This window comes from Gymnoscopelus braueri, assembly GCF_963280865.1.
Source record: "Gymnoscopelus braueri genome assembly, chromosome: 15".
Classification (NCBI taxonomy): Eukaryota; Metazoa; Chordata; class Actinopteri; order Myctophiformes; family Myctophidae; genus Gymnoscopelus; species Gymnoscopelus braueri.
Genome location: NC_137620.1, coordinates 25,542,243 through 25,561,067, shown reverse-complemented (window position 1 = coordinate 25,561,067; position 18,825 = coordinate 25,542,243). Strand labels below are relative to the sequence as shown.

At 44.2% G+C, this 18,825-nt stretch overlaps 1 protein-coding gene across 1 annotated transcript in view; it reads right to left on the bottom strand.

Annotated features, from left to right (window-relative positions):
• The window catches only part of ank2b (ankyrin 2b, neuronal), a gene marked incomplete at its 5' end in the record, with an annotated part of 109,875 nt that extends 91,820 nt beyond the window's left edge, over positions 1-18,055 (bottom strand). The window contains one exon of the mRNA XM_080451935.1: positions 17,924-18,055. Within this exon, the coding sequence (XP_080308061.1) occupies positions 17,924-18,055 (132 nt within the window). The remainder of the gene's footprint in view (positions 1-17,923) is intronic.
• Positions 18,056-18,825: the final 770 nt, after the last annotated feature.

Here is an 18,825-nt window from a genome sequence, read left to right as displayed (position 1 = left end):
AGCCAAAACATGGCTTTTGACATTTACTGCAGCGATGCACACAAACATTTGCAGACTACACATGCACTCACACACACACACATTTGCTTTCTTTAAGATTGTTAAGGTACACTAATATCCAACCCCTCACTGTCTTAACATCAACACTTACAGTATATGACCCTTATTTTAACATGACCCTTGTCTTAAAGCAGTCAGCATAGCAGATCTACAAGCTCACAAAGTGTTGCATTGCGACACGATGGAAGTCAGCATTATGCCAGCCAGAGACGATCACTCCCAGGCCAGATACATTTTTATATCGTTCTTTTGAGAACATTATGACCTTCACTTCAATAGAAGCAGAAGAGCAAGCACACGTTCATGCTCATGCATGCATGCGTGCGTGCACACACACGCGCGCAGGCACCCACGTCACTTCAGCTTAACATTGTCCCTGGTTAGCCGTGGGCTAACGGGCCTGTTAGTGTCATTATTATCTACCTGGATATAATTTGTTTAGTGCTCCTCCAGTCTCCCCTCTAATGCCTCCGTCATCTGTCAACACACTCATCCAATAAGGACTGCCACGGCTGTGTCAGTGACACACAGGATGGTATTCACCTGCTTTCACACGGGAAGCTCATTTAGTTTTCATGATGAATTCAGTACCACACAACAGAATATATCGTTGCTGTCAGGCAGAAATCTCTTATCTCCATATTCTAACTTTTAGTGTTTTTTTTCTCCATAAATTAACGCCCTACTTGATCATACTACAGTGTCACACAAAAGCATCAAAGCTGTCTGAGAAACAATCAGAAAGGAACTCTATACTATAATTTTGATTTATCATCCAATCATATTGGAATGTCGTCTATAGCTAACAGTTTACATGGAGTTCCAAGTGGGCAATCTTTAACTTTTCTTGGTGTGACTTAAACCCCATCACTGACTGTCCACCCGCCCCACATAAACCCCACCCCCCTAATAACCCCTGCCCCCCTCCCACAACATCCATCATCAAATCCCACTTATTCTCCATCTCTTCAGCCCCACCCCCCTAGCTCTGCTCTCTTCCTCTCTGGGCTGCTAATCTGCTGGGCGGGGCAGTGGCAGTGACAACAAAACGCCCCTAATCTGCCATGGACCATATGGCTCGCTGGCTGCAAGCGACGGGACTGAGGAAGGGAGTTCAGCGCAAACTAGGGCTGGGAAATGAAATATCACAATATTTTGACCAAATATACCTCGTTATGGATATTGTGACAAAAATTGTGTGGTTTATATATACGGAATATATATACGGAATATATATTTGATTGATGTAGTTTATTTAGTAAGACATGAGAATAGTACATGACAGTACATGGAAGTACAAATTCACAATACAAGGTCTACTAAACTGGAACTCTCATTAAGCACGCAGCTTGTTTAAGATGAGACCCCCATGCACACAAATCATGATGATGTAAGAGGCAGACAGATATACACACTACTATACAGAATATATATACATATATATATAAACAAATAATACATTTTTAAAAGTATTCAATAAGGCATTAAGTGATTAAAACACTTTTGTCGTATCACAATGTTACGATATCCAAAATCACAGACGATACCTATAGTGTCTCATATCAGGATATGGACATAATAGCGACCTAGGGCAACTGCCCCACTGCTACTACTGGTGCTGTGCTCTGTGTTTAACTCTGAGGTCAGTGCACAAGGTGAAAGCTATCATTCCGAGTATCACTCCACTGACTTATACAGCTGTATGGGGGGGTGGGAGGGGCGTTGACAGCTGGTAAGAGAGGAGAGGAGAGCTGTTTGGGATCAGAGCCATTTAAGGAGAGTTGCGTCACCTCTATTGACCTCAACGGGGCCTAGTGACAAAGCCCTGAACCGGAAGTTTACGGAATGCACTGTAGTCTATGAGCGTTTGTCACTATACGAGTTACATGAACCACGTGACCGGCGCAGTTTTCTGCCCCCGGGTTGGCGTAACTCTCTAATACAAGGCTCTGTTTGGGATGTTTGAGACTGGAGACTGTTTTTTTTCTATTCCAAATCTCATCGGTATGATTTGTGGCAAAGCGGGGGGGAAATAGTTATGCATTTGTGCGCCATGGAATGTTGCCAGAAAATCAACACAGTCCTGGTACTCAAATGACAGTACCACCACCAGGATGCTTTTGCCAATTAAAATTGTACAAAACTGGTTAATTTACCCAAGTACATTTTTTGTCACTTGGGGTACATGCTTTTTCCAGCAAAGGTAGCACAGACTAAAATGTACAAATATGGACCATGTCCAAAGGTACATGATTCCTACTCTCATAGGGTGCAGCTGCAGCGAAAAGCATTTTACTCTTTCAGGTACCATCTCGCACCTCGTTTTGTGCAATTAGGGGGGCGTGGCGCATTGGCACAGAACCTTATTGTGAAGTCATGGGTTTAAATCAACACGGGGGAGAAGAACACTGGAAATGAAGATAGCGGTAGGAGGTAGGGGAGGAAGAGAGGGAAGGAGCAGGGGACAGATGGGAGGAGTGTGGGTACGTAAACACATTTAGCATCCTGCGTGGAGGCAGCAGGTTTGGCAGAACATGTTGAGAAATCTAAAAGCAGGCGACACTGGCCAGCCACACACACACACACACACACACACACACACACACACACACACACACACACACACACACACACACACACACACACACACACACACACACACACACACACACACACACACACACACACACACACACACACACACACACAGCTGGCAAAGAGACTGTTAAAGAAGCACATGAATGTCTGTCTTCTAGACAGCCAGACAGATCAGCTACGTAGGTAGATAAATAAATAAAGTCTGACACGGTGTGTATGCATTCTGTATTTATGCCACACACGCAACACTACATTTGAAGTGCAGCAATAGTATTAACGTTTCTAAATAGACAAGCTAAGTTCCTTCTGGGCTCATTTGTACACTGTCACTAATCCACCAATGAAAGCGGTAGCTATAACAACACCTAAAAACATGAATAATAGAGAAGACGTGTTGCTATGGGAACACTGACTGCGAGGAGAGTTATCAGCAGACTTATTTCTATTGACGTGAGCTGCCTGTCTGAGTCTTACGTAAAGTAGATTCACATGCTGAAGCTTTTTGGTAATTATGTCTTTGTTAGTTCTAATAGAGTGGAGGGGAGACAGATAATAACAAGTAAGACGCGCGAACGCGGGAAGCGAACGCAGCTCGAAAATAACAATAAGATGAATAGAAAGGAATGAGCAATTGTAGAGAAGTGGGTCCTCAAACTAAGACATTTTCAACTTCCATCCGGCCTGAAATATGCACAAATGACATGGAATTCTTAGATATCCCAATGGAAGAACTTGTGTAGATGCTTTTAGATGTGTTATTTTTGACTGTAGCTGCTATATTTCTCTCAGAGGAGTGTAATTAGTCACCGAGGGGCAGGCGGATTTCAGCCACACTGTAGTCACATGGGGGCGCGGCTCAGCAGCCAATGAGAGCGTGAGTCACATGGGGGCGCGGCTGCACACAGGCAGTGCACACAATACTGCACACAGACAGACAGACAGACGCACAACCCGAGCACGGTTTCATAGTAAGCTCCACTTGCGCGGCACGCCTCCTTCCGCTGCGTTCGCAATCAATGATGTACAGTATAAAGACATGCATAATGTTCAGACACCATACATAAGGACATACTGCAGTAAACTGTATGCACTGTTGGCCAGTGGTTCTCAAACTTTTTCATGTCAAGGACCCCCAAATTGAAATGTATTTCCCTATTCCATATTTCAAAATAAATGTTATGGATGGATGGTTGGTTACAGGATGACCATTTTGAATGTTTCTCATAACTAGTTAATTATCAATTAAGGCACTCACATTAAGACATGTTGCCTGCTGTCCATTGTTGTGTGCTAGTAAACAATTATGCAAGTGCTATACAGTAGGTCCTATAGGACCATAATGGAGTCTATTATGGAGACTTCATACTGCGTCACAATGCATTTCGACATTTTGATCATTTCTGTGTCAGACCTTTATAGTGCACAGGCTTTGATTTTGAAAATGAGGAAATAGGAAATAGGCATTTTTCAATGTGTTCTCTGTACGGATCACTGGCATGGACGCATCTTGGTGAGAACAGGCTGGCATGAAAGTGCAAGGGGATGAGGCTCACCTGCTGTGACTGTGTGGCACACAGTGTGTGTGTGTGTGTGTGTGTGGGGGGGGGGGGGGGGGGGGGGTACACATTGGGGGACAGGGGGTTTAAAAAGGACTGAACAGGTGTGCATGTTAAAATGGACCTGAAGAAGATCCTTTGAGGATCGAAACGTTGTCATGCTTTGCAAATAAAGTGGTTATTTTCCATGTGAGTGGAGTGCAGGCTCTACGTTTCTCAATGTTAAAGTCCAGATGCAGCCGCAACAGGCTCCAGCTTGTAAGCTGTGACCTTGGACCTGCTAGCCCACCTTATGAACCAGCCTGCTGTAGCATGCATGGTTGTGCTATGGTGATGTTACCATAATAGTTTGACTGGACTTTGACCGCATGAACCGTAGCTTCCCTATTCTGTGCGAGAATAGGCTAACTAACATACAGTATGGCAGAAATATCAGATCTGCAAGGTCACATCGCATTGCGTTGAGACACGTTGTGAACTTGTAGATCACCTATCTTCGGCGAAGAGATTTGGAGTATAGGGATACAAGGAGGGACCGAGTACAGACCCCTGAGGGACCACGCCAGTCAACAAAGTATATAGGGTTTAAGTGGTTGAATGCTCTTCAAAAAGATGCTTTCAATGTTTTGGTGCCATAATGCTGGCATGGGAAAAGTGAGTTGTCAGAAAAACACACACACCTGCCGGTACCAAAATAGTGCTAGGTCACTTCCAGCAGGGTAAATTAAAGCAGCTCTGTTTAATTGAATTGGTGTGACGTGGCACAGCGAGGACAATGACATTATGTTACTGGCCGATCTGCATCACAATGACAACAATGTCACACACGCATTTACTGGCTGTGAAGTGCTTATGGCAACCTCCATAAGCATGGTGAGGAAGGACATGAATGTAGAAGAACGAGGAACACACACACACGCACATGCACGCACACACACACACACACACAGAGCAGAGCAGAGGAGAGACGTGGATGTATGTTGGACGTGCTGAAAATAGAAGACCAGACACCCACAGAGCTCTCTGGAAGATGAAGGGGAGGGAGGGAAAGAGAGAGAGAGAGAGAGAGAGAGAGAGAAACAAGATAGAGATTTGAACGGAGTGGGAGAGAGGGAGATGGAAATAGAGAGAGAGGGAGGGAGAGATAATTAGAGAGACAGTAAAACTGTACTATGTAGTTTCATAGTGGGTTTAATATGTTACAGTCACTGCTTATCTAGGTAGAGTGGACACGCAGAATCAGAGCCTCCTTGTGACAGGTGTCAACAAAAACTACATCAGGGGTATTTGGGATGTTAGCAAAGACATCACAAGCTAAACCAAACCAATCTGGTAGCATTCTTGAGTGTTTGTACATTGCTGCACTGGATGGCATACTTTTTTTTTTTTTTTTTTTACTTAAATTTTTATCCCACGATTTTTGTAACCCCTATTTTTTACACCCAGTGCCAATTGTCTATGTAATCCTGGGCACTACACTCCCTCTGCCAACCTAGGGAGGCCAGGGCCGAGCTCATGCCTCCTTCAATGCATGAGAGCCAACTGACCTTCTTATCACCTGACAGGGGAGAGTTTCCCTGGTTGGACGTAGCACGTGGAAGGAACACATTATTCCAACCAGTTCCTTTCCCCTCCATCAGGCGCCCCGGCTGGCCAGGGGGAGGCAGTATAGTGACCAGGATTACTGCATGTTTTTGTGAGGGTACCTACCCTAGGAGACACGGGGAGAACATGCAAACTCCACACAGAAAGGCCCTTTCGCCAACCCCACCTAGGGTATGGGCACTGATGACGCGGAGGAGAGAACACACCCCCAGCGCCCACAGCGTCCCCTGTGGGAATCGAACCCAGGACCTTCTAGCTGTGAGGCGACAGCGCTACCGACTGCGCCACCGATGGCATACATTTTTTGACTGCATCGGACACTATGTCGACAATGCGGTCGTGGCGAGCAATGTACACATTTTTATATGCACTACATCCATTGGTGATGTGTGCAATGGTTTCTAGGTGTTGTTCAGAATCATGATGGTTTATACAGAGTGGACTATGGATGTCGGGATACCAGACTGACAGATTGTACTTGGTCGGTCTCGGTCACACGCGCGCACACACACACACACACACACACACACACACACACACACACACACACACACACACACACACACACACACACACACAATTCAGGTAGCAACACCAATATCACACCTCTTCCTGTAGTCTGAAATCAAATTATCACCCCTGAGTCCCTGTGTGTACATGATGCAACGCGTCGTGAGCTAGAGGATCTGCTATTTTGACGTATACGATGGTGCATAAATTAGAGGAAGCCAGTGTTACAATTTATCGGTGCTACAATGTCTGAGGAAAGCGGAACAATAATAATTTTACTCTTGTGAATGTGAACCCTCCCCACATGTAACAATAAAGAAACCTTGAACCTTGCCTTGGCATTCTTATCCAGAGTGGCTTGCAAGAACTGCAACTAGAAACGCTTCAGATTCTATTCCACTACAGATAAACAATTATGAGTACAGTCTGAGTGACAATTGTCTGGTCAGTGTCCACTGTCCACACCATTATTCCCTTTATTCTCTTATTGTCTCCCGAGTCTCCACAGAGATGGGATTGGTACTGGAATTGAACTGGTGTGCCCATGGCAACCAAATTATAAACCCTCTAATCTGGGATTTTGTCAATCCCAGTTCAGTTCACGGCCAAACAGCAGCAACAACATCCATTCCAACCAACATTCCATCCATCCATCACATCCACAGCCAAAGACCTACAGTCTACAATCTATGTGAATTTATAGGTTGTAAATAATGTATTAAATTCACAAAAGTATATGTATATGGGTGTAGCACACAACAATTGTGTAGCACAGCTGTTTATACTCTTTGAAAATGTGTCCAAAATAGGGACGCCAGGTTTAAATTGGTTAAAGGCATAATATGTAACTTTGCCCCATGTTTACATAACAATTTACAAAAAAAATACCCATAATTTCCCCTATACCAGCAGTTATCAGCCACTGGAGTAGTGCGGTGGTGTTTACCTGCAGAAACACATTGCCCTCTCACTGTATTTAGGTGTTTTCACTGTTTTAGTTTCCAAAAACGTCACTGTCTACCAAAACAAACAGTGAAAAAATGAAATACACAGATTTCGTGCAGGTAAACACCACCACACTACTCCAGTGGCTGATAACTGCTGGTATAGAGGGAAATGCAGGGTAAAAAAAATTAAGATGGAAAAGGGCAAATGCCAAATTCCACAAGGTAAACAAACTACAAGCAGGTAAAAACAGGTTAAAACAGGTTTTCAATTTTCCAGTTTATAAAAGTCAAGAATTCCAGTGGAGGGCAAAAGCATCTGCAGTATGAATTCTCTCCAGTGATAACATAAAGGTCACACGCAAACCATGGCTCCAGTCCAGATGTCACTATAGTATTAAAGTACAGCTACACCAGAGTGCACCAGAGGACGTACTAGTGTGCACATATTCTGTCCAATAATCCACAGGGTTAAAAGAGATTCTCAGGGAAAAAAGAGACCAAAAAGAGAGATAGACGGGCAGAAGGACGAGAGATTATCTTTCATTACACAAACGTTTCATGGCAAATTGCATCATCCGAGCGGCTGGCTGTGATCAGAGATTACTGTACATGTAACAATGGATGGAGAGTCAGTGAGCAGGAGGATGAGATGGAGACGCATAATGTTATGTCCTGGCAGAGGGAGGAGATAACGTAGAGCACCGTTTCCCAAACGGTGGTTCGGGACTCGGGACCCATGTTTGGGTCGCGGAACAATTTTTATGGGTAGTGAATAAATATCCCTGTTCTTCGTTTCCTACATTTAAAAAAATATATGTAAAAATGTTCCACCAGTATGTCCAGTTTCCTCTATTTTGCAGTGGGCTGGGGACGGGGGCTTAACATCAACACAAGGGAAAAACTGTCGAGGAAGGCTAGCTCTGTAGGAGTTGAACTGGAGAGTTGTGGAAGAGAGGTTGCAGATAGGAAGAAGCTCAACACAATCCTGATAAAGTCGTCTCATCCCCACTATGATGAGGAGCACTCCCCTCACGCACACCACTAAGTCACTTGGACAGTCCTTTGTGCCAGTAACCATCAGGCTCCACAGACAATCTCCATTCTGTTCTGTTCTAGGATTACTGACTCCTATGGTGCTGTACTTGCACATGGACTACTAGGATGTACAATACAGAACCATGACAGATGCCTGTTGAGGATAACTGCTGTGAGACTTATTTACGGTACATTCATTCATATATTCATTGATGCTAGACGACTGTACATAAAACTTCTTATTATATATATATATATATATAGTGTATATAGACAAACACTACCCTGGGATAGAGCCTGAAGTCTTTATTATATGTGACAGTGGAATTAATGTTGGTGAACTGGAGTTACGATGATTTATGGAAAACAAACAGCATGGTGAATTGCTGGGCTTTGGGACAAACGTTATATGTTGTAGACAAGAGACAAAAGGAGAGGGTTGCACTCAGGAAAAGTCTGTGTATTTAATGTATCAGTCCATCATATAATGTTTTACACTAATGCTTTATAATGGCCATGACTAGAAATGGACTGCTTGTCAAACACAAACCACAATAACAACCCATTGCAAGGACAAACAAAAAAGATGGACTGCAGTCATAGAGAGCAGATTATTCAAGTTATGAAGCATATTATAGAGATGAACTGTAGAGAAGGAGAGACAGACAGAGATAGACAGAGAGGCCGACATTGAAAGAAAGAAACAGAGAAACAATGAGAAACACACAGGCAAGGAGCAGATAAGGGGAACTTAAATAATGGTTCACTTCATTTCAATTGGACTCTGTGCACAGCAAAATCCTAAGTATTAATTTAAAAGTGAGAGTGTAAAATTGGACTGGGTCCATTTGTTACACTAAATTAACAGTGAGAATTTCATTGTGTATATTATCTGTAGCACTGCAGCCCCCATGGGTCAGTGAAACCAGGTAATTCAATGCAAGAAAGAAAGGAGAAAGACGAGCTTGTTCTCAATGAGTCTGCATTATGGTCAAGATATCTGCCTCTGCATTTTCTATTCTGCGGATAACAGTAGATGTGGTTCAGTGACGCAAGAGAGAATACAAGGTATTTGCATTTACTGAATACATGGAGAAAGCTTTGGATAAGTGAAAAACAGAAAACATATACATTATATTTTTTATTTTGGCCCTTGTGTTACAATTGATTGTTTTGTTTTTGTTTTCCTGTAAAGAATGTGCCTGTCAAGCAGCTTTCAGTTACTGAGAAGTGATGTAAGTTGGCAAGTAAACAAAGTGAATGTAACTTTGTATACTGTAATTATACGTTTTTGGTGTCAGATGATCCTGTAAGGGAAAGGTCTTGGGACAAGACATGAAAAAAAAAAGAAATTCATTCATTTAGTAGAGCTGTAATAGTATTCATAATATTATTGCTCTATTCTTAATAATGCAAAATAATGCCCTACCATCAAGTAAGAACTAACATGTCCAAAAAAAGGGACGCCAGGATTAATGTGGTTAACTTTCTGTCCTACCATTGCAATGTAAGAATGAGGGACATCATGTCCCTCATTCTTGCATTGCTCTCTCACACACACACACACACACACACACACACACACACACACACACACACACACACACACACACACACACACACACACACACACACACACACACACACACACACACACACACACACACACACACACACACACACACAGAACACAGGCTTCATAATTCATGGTGCCAGCTAGTCGCCAAGGACATCTCCCCTTCTCTTCCAAAACCTGGGCAACACCGTCTGCTCCCTCTGCCCGGGACAGGTGCTTCTCCCTGGGCTGAACACTACAGAGATCCCTGTCTCATTATGGTCCTACATCATGAGCGTGTGTGTGTGTGTGTGTGTGTGTGTGTGTGTGTGTGTGTTGTAGGGGGGACAGTGCAGGCATGGAGAGAGGCGGATAGAAAGTGTGAAGTCATAGGGTGCACGGTGTTAAGCCTGACTTCTACTTAGTTGTACGACCGTATCGCACTCTGAAAATAGCCGATCTACTAGCCGATCTATAGCTATAGCTACAGATCAGGTATTTTCGCCATGCGACACCGTCGTACGATTAGTCAGCTTAACAGATAACGGGGTGAATGCTCATTTCATGCATGGATGCTGTCCACCTCTATACTGCTGAGACAGAGGGGAGAGATAGCAGAGGAGAAAGGAGAGGATGCAAGGGAATACCGTAAGTGTGAGTGTTTGAGAGATAGAGACAGAGAGAGAGAGAGAGAGAGAGAGGGGGGGGGTAGAGAGAGCGATAATAATACATGCGAGAACAGAGGCAGCTGAGTATACTGGCATGTTCTATATATTCAGTATGCAGAGAAGATGACTGCAGTTGTCAAAATGGCACCGCAGTATAGCTGAAAACCCATAATACTGTACATAGAGAGAGGGAAGGTAAGTGGAGGCAATACGAGAAAGTAAACATGCTCTGTAAGCAGAGAAGAGGAGAGGAGAGGAGAGGTCAGATGATATAAAATGGGTCACTTTTTTCTGAACTGTCGTGTGCCTCCCCACCTATAGTGTTTCATGCTTACGGCCGTTGCTGCTGTGACACCAGAAGTTTCCTCCAGGGTCTATATACTTCGTTGACAGGAGTCCCTGCAGGGGGCCCCTCCTTTTTTCTCTCTACACATTTTGGTGAATGTTCGCCCCCCAGAATAGTTACGGCTTCATACGGTTAAAAAGGCTGTAAACACAAGTGAACTGAACTCTTCTATCCCAGAGCCATAAGTCTACCAGTTAACAAGCAACTGTCAAATTGACAGACAGTGGATCTTTTTCTGCATACATTGCAGTGCATAAGATGCTGCTATTGTGTGTAAAACTATTGCAAATTGGCAAAGTACACACTAATACATTTCACTGGAGTGTGTAAAAATGGTACTAAAGGTAGGGTAACAGATAATGCAAGAACTTCTGAATGTTCTGATTTACATACTACGCCATATAGTAGACAGCATTATCAGTTGCTTTTCTATATAAATATGGAAATAACTTAAAATGAAAAAGTTCTGAAAAGGCAAGTGGGATGGATCAGTTCAAACTGCCCAATAAATGACATCACAAGCGGAGGAAGTTGCTAGTTGCACATATTGTATTGACTGTAATTGGTACGTTATTGGCCTATAAATGTACATTGTAAATGTACAGCATTCAAAAGCAGCTATATTTGCGATGCTCTGGAAGCCTCTCTAAATATAAATTGAAATGTATTGATGACATAAGTGTCCCCGTATTTGTGGAGTAGTGTGGTCAAGAAGCAGCACGACTTCCACTCCTGACGTCACAGCCTTGAGTATGGAAAATGTTGGGGGCAGGGCAGATTTAGGTGTTCAAACACCATTTCCAAAATGTATATCATTGCTGTCGGGCAGAAACCTCTCTCCATATTTTTTACTTTTTGTGTTTTTTTCGTAAATGAATCCCCTACTTGATCATACTACAGCGTCACACAAAAGCACCAAAAGTAGCAGATCTGCAAGCTCATAGATTTGCTACAATTGTTTCCTGAAAAGTAACAGTTTTGGACATGAGGTTTCCACCCGACAGAGATGATATAACATCTCCATATAACATATATAACATTTCCAAAAGGAAAAGGATCTGCTGGCCTGTGTTTAACACTTTTACAGTGCACGGCCTTACTGATTGTTGGAGCTGGCCACAGGCTAATAAAGACCTTGATGTCTAGAGTTAATGTCTTTAAATACAAGATGAAATAGTTATGGTATATTAGCTGATCCGTGGTCAGTGAACAGGCCAAAACCCACAGATGGAGGCAGGATGCTGTTCACTGGTCCTCCCCTACACCCCATGGTGATTCATACAGGCACGCTAAGCTGTGGTGATACAGTTAGCCCGCTTCAGCCTTGCCTTATGTTATATATATAGATGTGCTGGTTGCTTAGACACGGAGCAATGCATGCCAAATTCCCAAGAGATGTATGTTTACATCGTCAGAGAGGGAGAGAGTCAGAGAGGCAGAGAGGGACAGAAGTGTCTGACACAGCCGTGAGAATGTAGGTTTACTGACCACAGAACCTACTGTTGTCATAATGCGTTTTATCTGATCTCAGTATACAGTATAATGCAGTCCGGTGATTATTCAACAAATGGGATAGCATTATATGATGTGTGCGGACATTACAGTGCCTTTTTTACTTTTCGTTTTTTTGGTCCAGCAATTGTTCAAGAATCAAGAATTGTGGGGACTGAGCATATCCTGACTCTTTTTTATCTCATCTAATGCCAAGAGAATGTAGGTGTACTGACCACAGAACATACTGTTCTACTGCTGTATCATAATATGTTATGGTGCTGACCTGTCTGTGTCCATTAAGACACAGTGGCTGTTGAGTTTACTGCAATGGTTCATGGCTTCTACATTGTTAATATCATAGATGAGCATGTGTTTGACAGTTAGTGAGTTTTTTTCACAGTGGCTGAAAAAACGAACTGCATGGGTTGACAAAAGCTGTGTGTACATGCATTGCAACTGTAATATTCTTTAAAGAAACAATCACATACTGTAACATGTTTGTGTCGACTGCAGACTAGGGGTTTAATATTTTCCGGGAAATAGCAAATTTCCCAGGAATTTTCAGACCTTTTCAAGGCCCACTAAAATGCATTTATATGTAGATACTTAAATAGCCAATTTTACACAGAGGTGCCCAGATGTCCCTATTGTGCCCACCTATCCTGTATTTCTAGTAAGCATTGACACCTATCTATTTGCTATTAAATCAGCCTGATCTCCAGAGATTACCGTAACATTGCACGGAACGAGTGCACTTCATTCCGTGGATAGCCGCCTCGGAACTCCCGAATTGCGTGCATATGTACGCCGAGTCCCACGGTGGGCGTAACCAGTCGCAACCCGGAAAAACCCGGAAGCAGAGCAGTCCCCACAAAAAAAATTACGATTCTGTGCCTATCGGTACATAACTCAAACGGCGCTGAGTAGGCACAGGCGAACGTCCCACCGTTCAGGACGGCAACTCGGTCGCCTTAGCTCCCTCGGTGGTCCTTCACGGGGTGACAGTTCGCCTGTGACTGCGCGCCTCCGAAATGGTTTTGTCACAAAGGGAGCGCCGTACCATATGCACGCAATTCGGGAGTTCCGAGGCGGCTATCCACGGAATGAAGTGCACTCGTTCCGTGCAATGTTACGGTAATCTCTGGAGATCGGGTTGATTAAATATACAAGAAAATGATCAAATGGATCAGATTTAGAACAAGATGTTCCATACCATATATATCGGGAGATGATTGGGGTAGCCACCTGTGACACCGGCACTGCTGCTGCGGTGTTCTGTGTTTCTGACGTGACGTTACGTTACGGGACTGTTTGCTCTTGTTTTGGGGATTCTGTTTGATCAGACAGACCACCATGTGTTGTGCCGTTAACCGTAACACATTAACTTTAGCGTGCGTTTTCTCTTCAGTTCTGGAGATGTGGTGGAGTTAGTAGGCTTACTAAGCTAGCATCGGTCTAAATACCCAGGCGCTGCGCTCGTATTCGTGGCAACACGCTCGCCCCAAAACACAGTAGCCCTGGGGCAAATCCGGCGGTATTCACCTGGTATTCCTACACGTAACCTCAGTAAACTATGCCTAAACTAAATCTAACCTTATTCCTAAACGTTACCTCAGTAAAACGGTGCCAACACCTAACTTTATTCCTACACTTAACCTCAGTAAAACTATATTCCTAACCTTATCCTCAGTAAAACAAATACAAGAATAAGAACCGCTTGTCTGCGAAAGAAATGGGGGTGATGTGTTTTGGGGCAAGTCTTCTGTTTACCGTTCACCCAACACTGCGTAGCAGCACAGAGCGGCACAGACTGAACATATGGCATAGGAGGTCCAACCTGGATCCTACGACTCCTACGACAAACTTACTTGCTTTCTCCTTGTGTTTTATTTTGTTCATTACTGTTAAATTCAGTGCGTCCCATATTGGTTCAAAACGGGACGATGGGGCCCTGTCCTGGTCGGCAACGCGGCAAGTAACTTGGCTAATTATAATCGTTATTCCTCCGCGCTGTAGATAGGCCTTTCTACTAATTAGTAGTCATTTCTAACAAGAAAAAACAACCTTCGGGATCCCGGGAACCGATTTCAATTCCCGGGACGGCAAATAAATGCCGGGTTCCCGGGATTCCCGAATCCCGGGAATCCCGGTATTAAACCCTACTGCAGACCCCACAGAGAGTGACGCTGAAGCCACACACGCTGCTAGAGACGATATTAATCCATCACTTTCCACAGCAAAAAGCACAAGTGTAAATCCTCCTGGATGCTAGGATGGCAGAATGGACTATGTGGGAGAATGTGTGTGTGGGTGGGGGTTTGTGGTTGCATTTAGAGAGCATCCAGGGAGCGTGGCCTGGAGATTCTTTCAAGCTATAATTTCAGGGAATTAAAAAGGTCTCTGGAGAGTATGCATCAAACATGTCACCAGAAAGGCACACAAAGTGCCTTTCTGGTGACATGTTGGAAGTAGAGGACAGAGATTATGAATGATCCGGTGGGGGGAGAAGCGGTTTTATTATTGGTAATGATGTATATTGAGTTTCATAGATGCATGTCCTGGTCATGACCATTGAACCACTTCATAATACTTCAATCCTGACCTTGTAGTTTCTACTGGACCACCAATTACATGAGGTTAATTGTTTGTCCGTGTAGCAGTTGATTGCTGGCGATAAAGCATGTGGACTTGTTAGACTGTGTGTGTGTATGTTCATATGTGAGCGAGTATGTGATGTATAATGTCTGCCTTCGGTGCTTGGCAGACAATTTGGCGAATGGAATCGATTAATCACTCTTAGCTCTCTGTGAATGTGTGTGTGTTTAGCACATCTGCCATTAGAAAGAGAGAGAGAGAGAGAGAGAGAGAGAGAGAGAGAGAGAGAGAGAGAGAGAGAGAGAGAGAGAGAGAGAGAGAGAGAGAGAGAGTTTTAGTACAAGATGGGTATGCTTGGAGGACCAATAATCCCATGTGATAATCTCTCTGCCTGCTCGGTCAACAATAATACCAGTGTGGGGGAAAGTTTAGTGTGCTTTTAACTATTTAAGCCCAAATATTTTTGATGTGTGACAAATATCAGATATCTTAAAGCATTTGAAGATTTTAATCTGCCAAAAATAGGGACACCAGTGTTAATGTGGTTAATGTCAACAGCACTTTACTGCCTGCACTCTAAAGATGGCCTGTATTACATACCAACTCACAGCCACAAGGAGGACTGAGTTTGTCCTGCTCCCCAAACCCATGATGTCACACTGATCCAATTTAGTCCCCACTCCTTTGGGGTATTTCTTGTCACAGTATATTTGCACATTATGTGAAAAGTTGTCCTCTGCGTTTACCCGTCTTAACTATGAGGAGCAGTGGGCACTAGCGCCCAGGGAGGGGTCGTCTCGCTCAAGGACAGTTCGACACATACAGTAGACTGGGTGAGCCTGGGGGGGGGGGGACCGGTGACCTTCTGATTACCTGACAGGCAGCCACTACCCTGTTTGTTATGACCGCCCCTTGCTCCTTTGACAATGAAAAGCCCATTGGTCATGAGAAGTATTCAATGCAGTGAGTAAGTAAGTCAAATTAATCTAAAGCTCTTTGTCCACAGAAAGTGTCTATTTGATGTCAGTGATGTACTATGACAACCATAGATGTCTTATTCTTGGGGAGGAAACTGGCCAGCAAACACTGCTTAGAATTAATCAAATAAATAAATACATAAATAAATTCTTCCATTTGGCTCCCTTTAATTTCATGACAACGTTCAAACCTACAGTAGTGCTTCAAACTGACTGTACAGCTTATGTAACTTTCTCACTGTCAATTCCTTTATTATAGTCTGTGGGCAGTGTTTAGCTCCTTTAAAATAAATCTCTGTATTAAAGAGAATACCAGCACTCACGGAACTGTCCTTTAAGGCACTTTTATTTATATATATATAAGTTGGCATGGTAAACTGCAGAGCAGACAGCAACGTACGCGTTTCGGTGTCAAGCCTTCATCAGCGTTGTGTCAGTGTTAGTTCCTGCCTTGTTATTTATAAGATTTGCCTAAAACTGCAGTGAAAGTTTTGAGTGTGTCTGACTGTGTGTAGTAAAATTACATGGTACAATGACACCCCACTGTACAAATTAAAGCAAGACACAAGATTGCACGTGTACACATACACACACACAAAATACCAGCTTGTCTGCTTTATCCTGTGGTGCAATATCATGGCTACCCCTGATCGTGAACAGAAAGCGCACATCCATCTCCTGCCAAGGACACGTTAGCCAAAAACATTTCCCAAACACCCTGCAACAGCAACAACACAGCATGCACTTGTCCATCGCAACAAGGACAATGCGAGGACAATGAGAAGCTGTCGCATAAAGATACAGACACTGCATCCATGGACCAGCAGTGCTACTGAAGCAAACGCAGTGCTGAGATGCACTGCGTTTTGCTGCCTGGCACTGCAACACAAGAGGATACCTTTGCAGGTACATGAACTAGGAACAAGGAGTGCCCAAGTGTGCTATGGAAGGCAACGATTTGGGGCAGTGGGGCACTTTTCCAGTATTTTTACATCTTCATTTTCAGTAGAATCCGGAATGTTAATTTAACTCTGAAACAGTAAGAAAATGTCCCTTTAAGGGAGTTAATTTTACTCACACGTTCAGACCCTTACGGGTGCATTGCAACACTTTCAAGGTTAAATTAAAACTGTGCAGGGTAGATTGGGGAGCGACACACTGATGGCGAAATGTGTTTGACACATGTCAGCCATTTACTGTATCATGTCAATGCATGTAGTGACATACTGTAGTGACACCATGAGTTCACACCACAAGAGAATTGGCTTATTTTAGAATCAAGTCAAGTCAAACGTATTTACAGTATATAGCACATGTCATACGACAGGCGTAGACTGAATGTGCTTCAAAATAAACACCAGAATAGGCAAAGGTCAACCGTAACCACCTATAAACACTTTTTTCCCCCTCTACACCAAATCTCTTCGGCGAAAATACCCAAAGTACACAATGCTGAGCTTGTGGGTCGCCAATTTTGGGGAAATGTCCACCCCAGAATAGGAACACTAGGGTCCATGTGGTTAAGTGACTTGTGATGACAGCAAAAGAGAGAGAAAGTGGGTTGAGGCTGGTCATTTGTAGAGATGGTCACAGAATAGTGGTGGTGGTGATGATGGCAAGCTAGCGTAAGACAGACAATGACTGTTGGTTATGATGATTGATGAGTGTACCCACACCTGAAGTGTTGCGGGTAACTATGCTTCATGTGATGTGATGGGGAGATGGACAGCGGATGATCGGGTGACATCAGGCGAGCTCAGACAGGACTCTTGGCCTTGCGGTGGATGACTGAGGTTAAAGATGAAGTTGGTGTCACAGAGATGGCATGACGATTAGGGTGAAATGATGCATCTTATTCTTAAATCCTCCCCGTTCTCTAATGATGGATGACAAGAAGAGTGTGTGGGAAGGGAGACGCAGAGAAAGCAGGTGGGTGGGATGGTGATGTCACAGTGAGTCTCACAGGGTTCCCGGTACCTTGCGCTTGCGTTCAGCCCTCTCCCGGGAGCGCCTCCTCCTCTCCTTGGCTTTCTCCAGAGCCTTCAGGTCCGGAGCCGGCTCCACCTCGACCATCCTGGCCTTCTTAAGGTGGGCCGCGGCATGCGCCATGGCTGCCTTCTTTCACTTCTCACCTTTCCGCGAGGTAAACAAAAACGCTATCACCTGGATCACTTTTAGGGATCTCCTCAGCAAGATCCCCCCTCAAGAGGGAGAGACACTAGCCAGTCAGTCAGCCAGCTTACAGGATCAAGCTTCTCCCTGCTGGCCAGGTGACTTTCTGTCCAAGGACAAATTGCCTGCTCCCACTGCTCTGCGCAAAACAAAAGGTACAGATACAGACGAAGATGGGAAGAGAGAGGACAGAGACAGCACTATGCTTGACTGTGCCTCTAACCCACCAGCTCTCTCTCTCTCTCCACTGAAACTAGGAACGTCTGCGTGTCTGGTCACAACCCACTCCGTGGAAAACCGAGGATGACATGAGTGTGAGAGAGAGAGAGAGAGAGAGAGAGAGAGAGAGAGAGAGAGAGAGAGAGAGAGAGAGGAACACAGAGGGAACGGGAAGGGGGCGGACCAATGCTCAACGTCGGAGGTAAGGTATAGAGCCAATAGCATGGAAAAGACATTGGAATCAGTCAGAGAGTGGGAGGAGGGAGACAGAGATCCACCCGTTTCCATGGAGTGTCAGGGGCAACAGCAGATGTGAAGCTTCCTCTTTGTGCTGTCAGTCATTCAGATGCATGATTTCCCCACTAATCACATAGGAGGAGGGAGGAGAAATGGTAGGTGGGCGGAGCCACAGAGAGCACAACACGGGAAGAGGGGCCATCTTCACTAAAATAGGGGGAGATGGAGCTGTGTTTGCTCAAACCACCCCC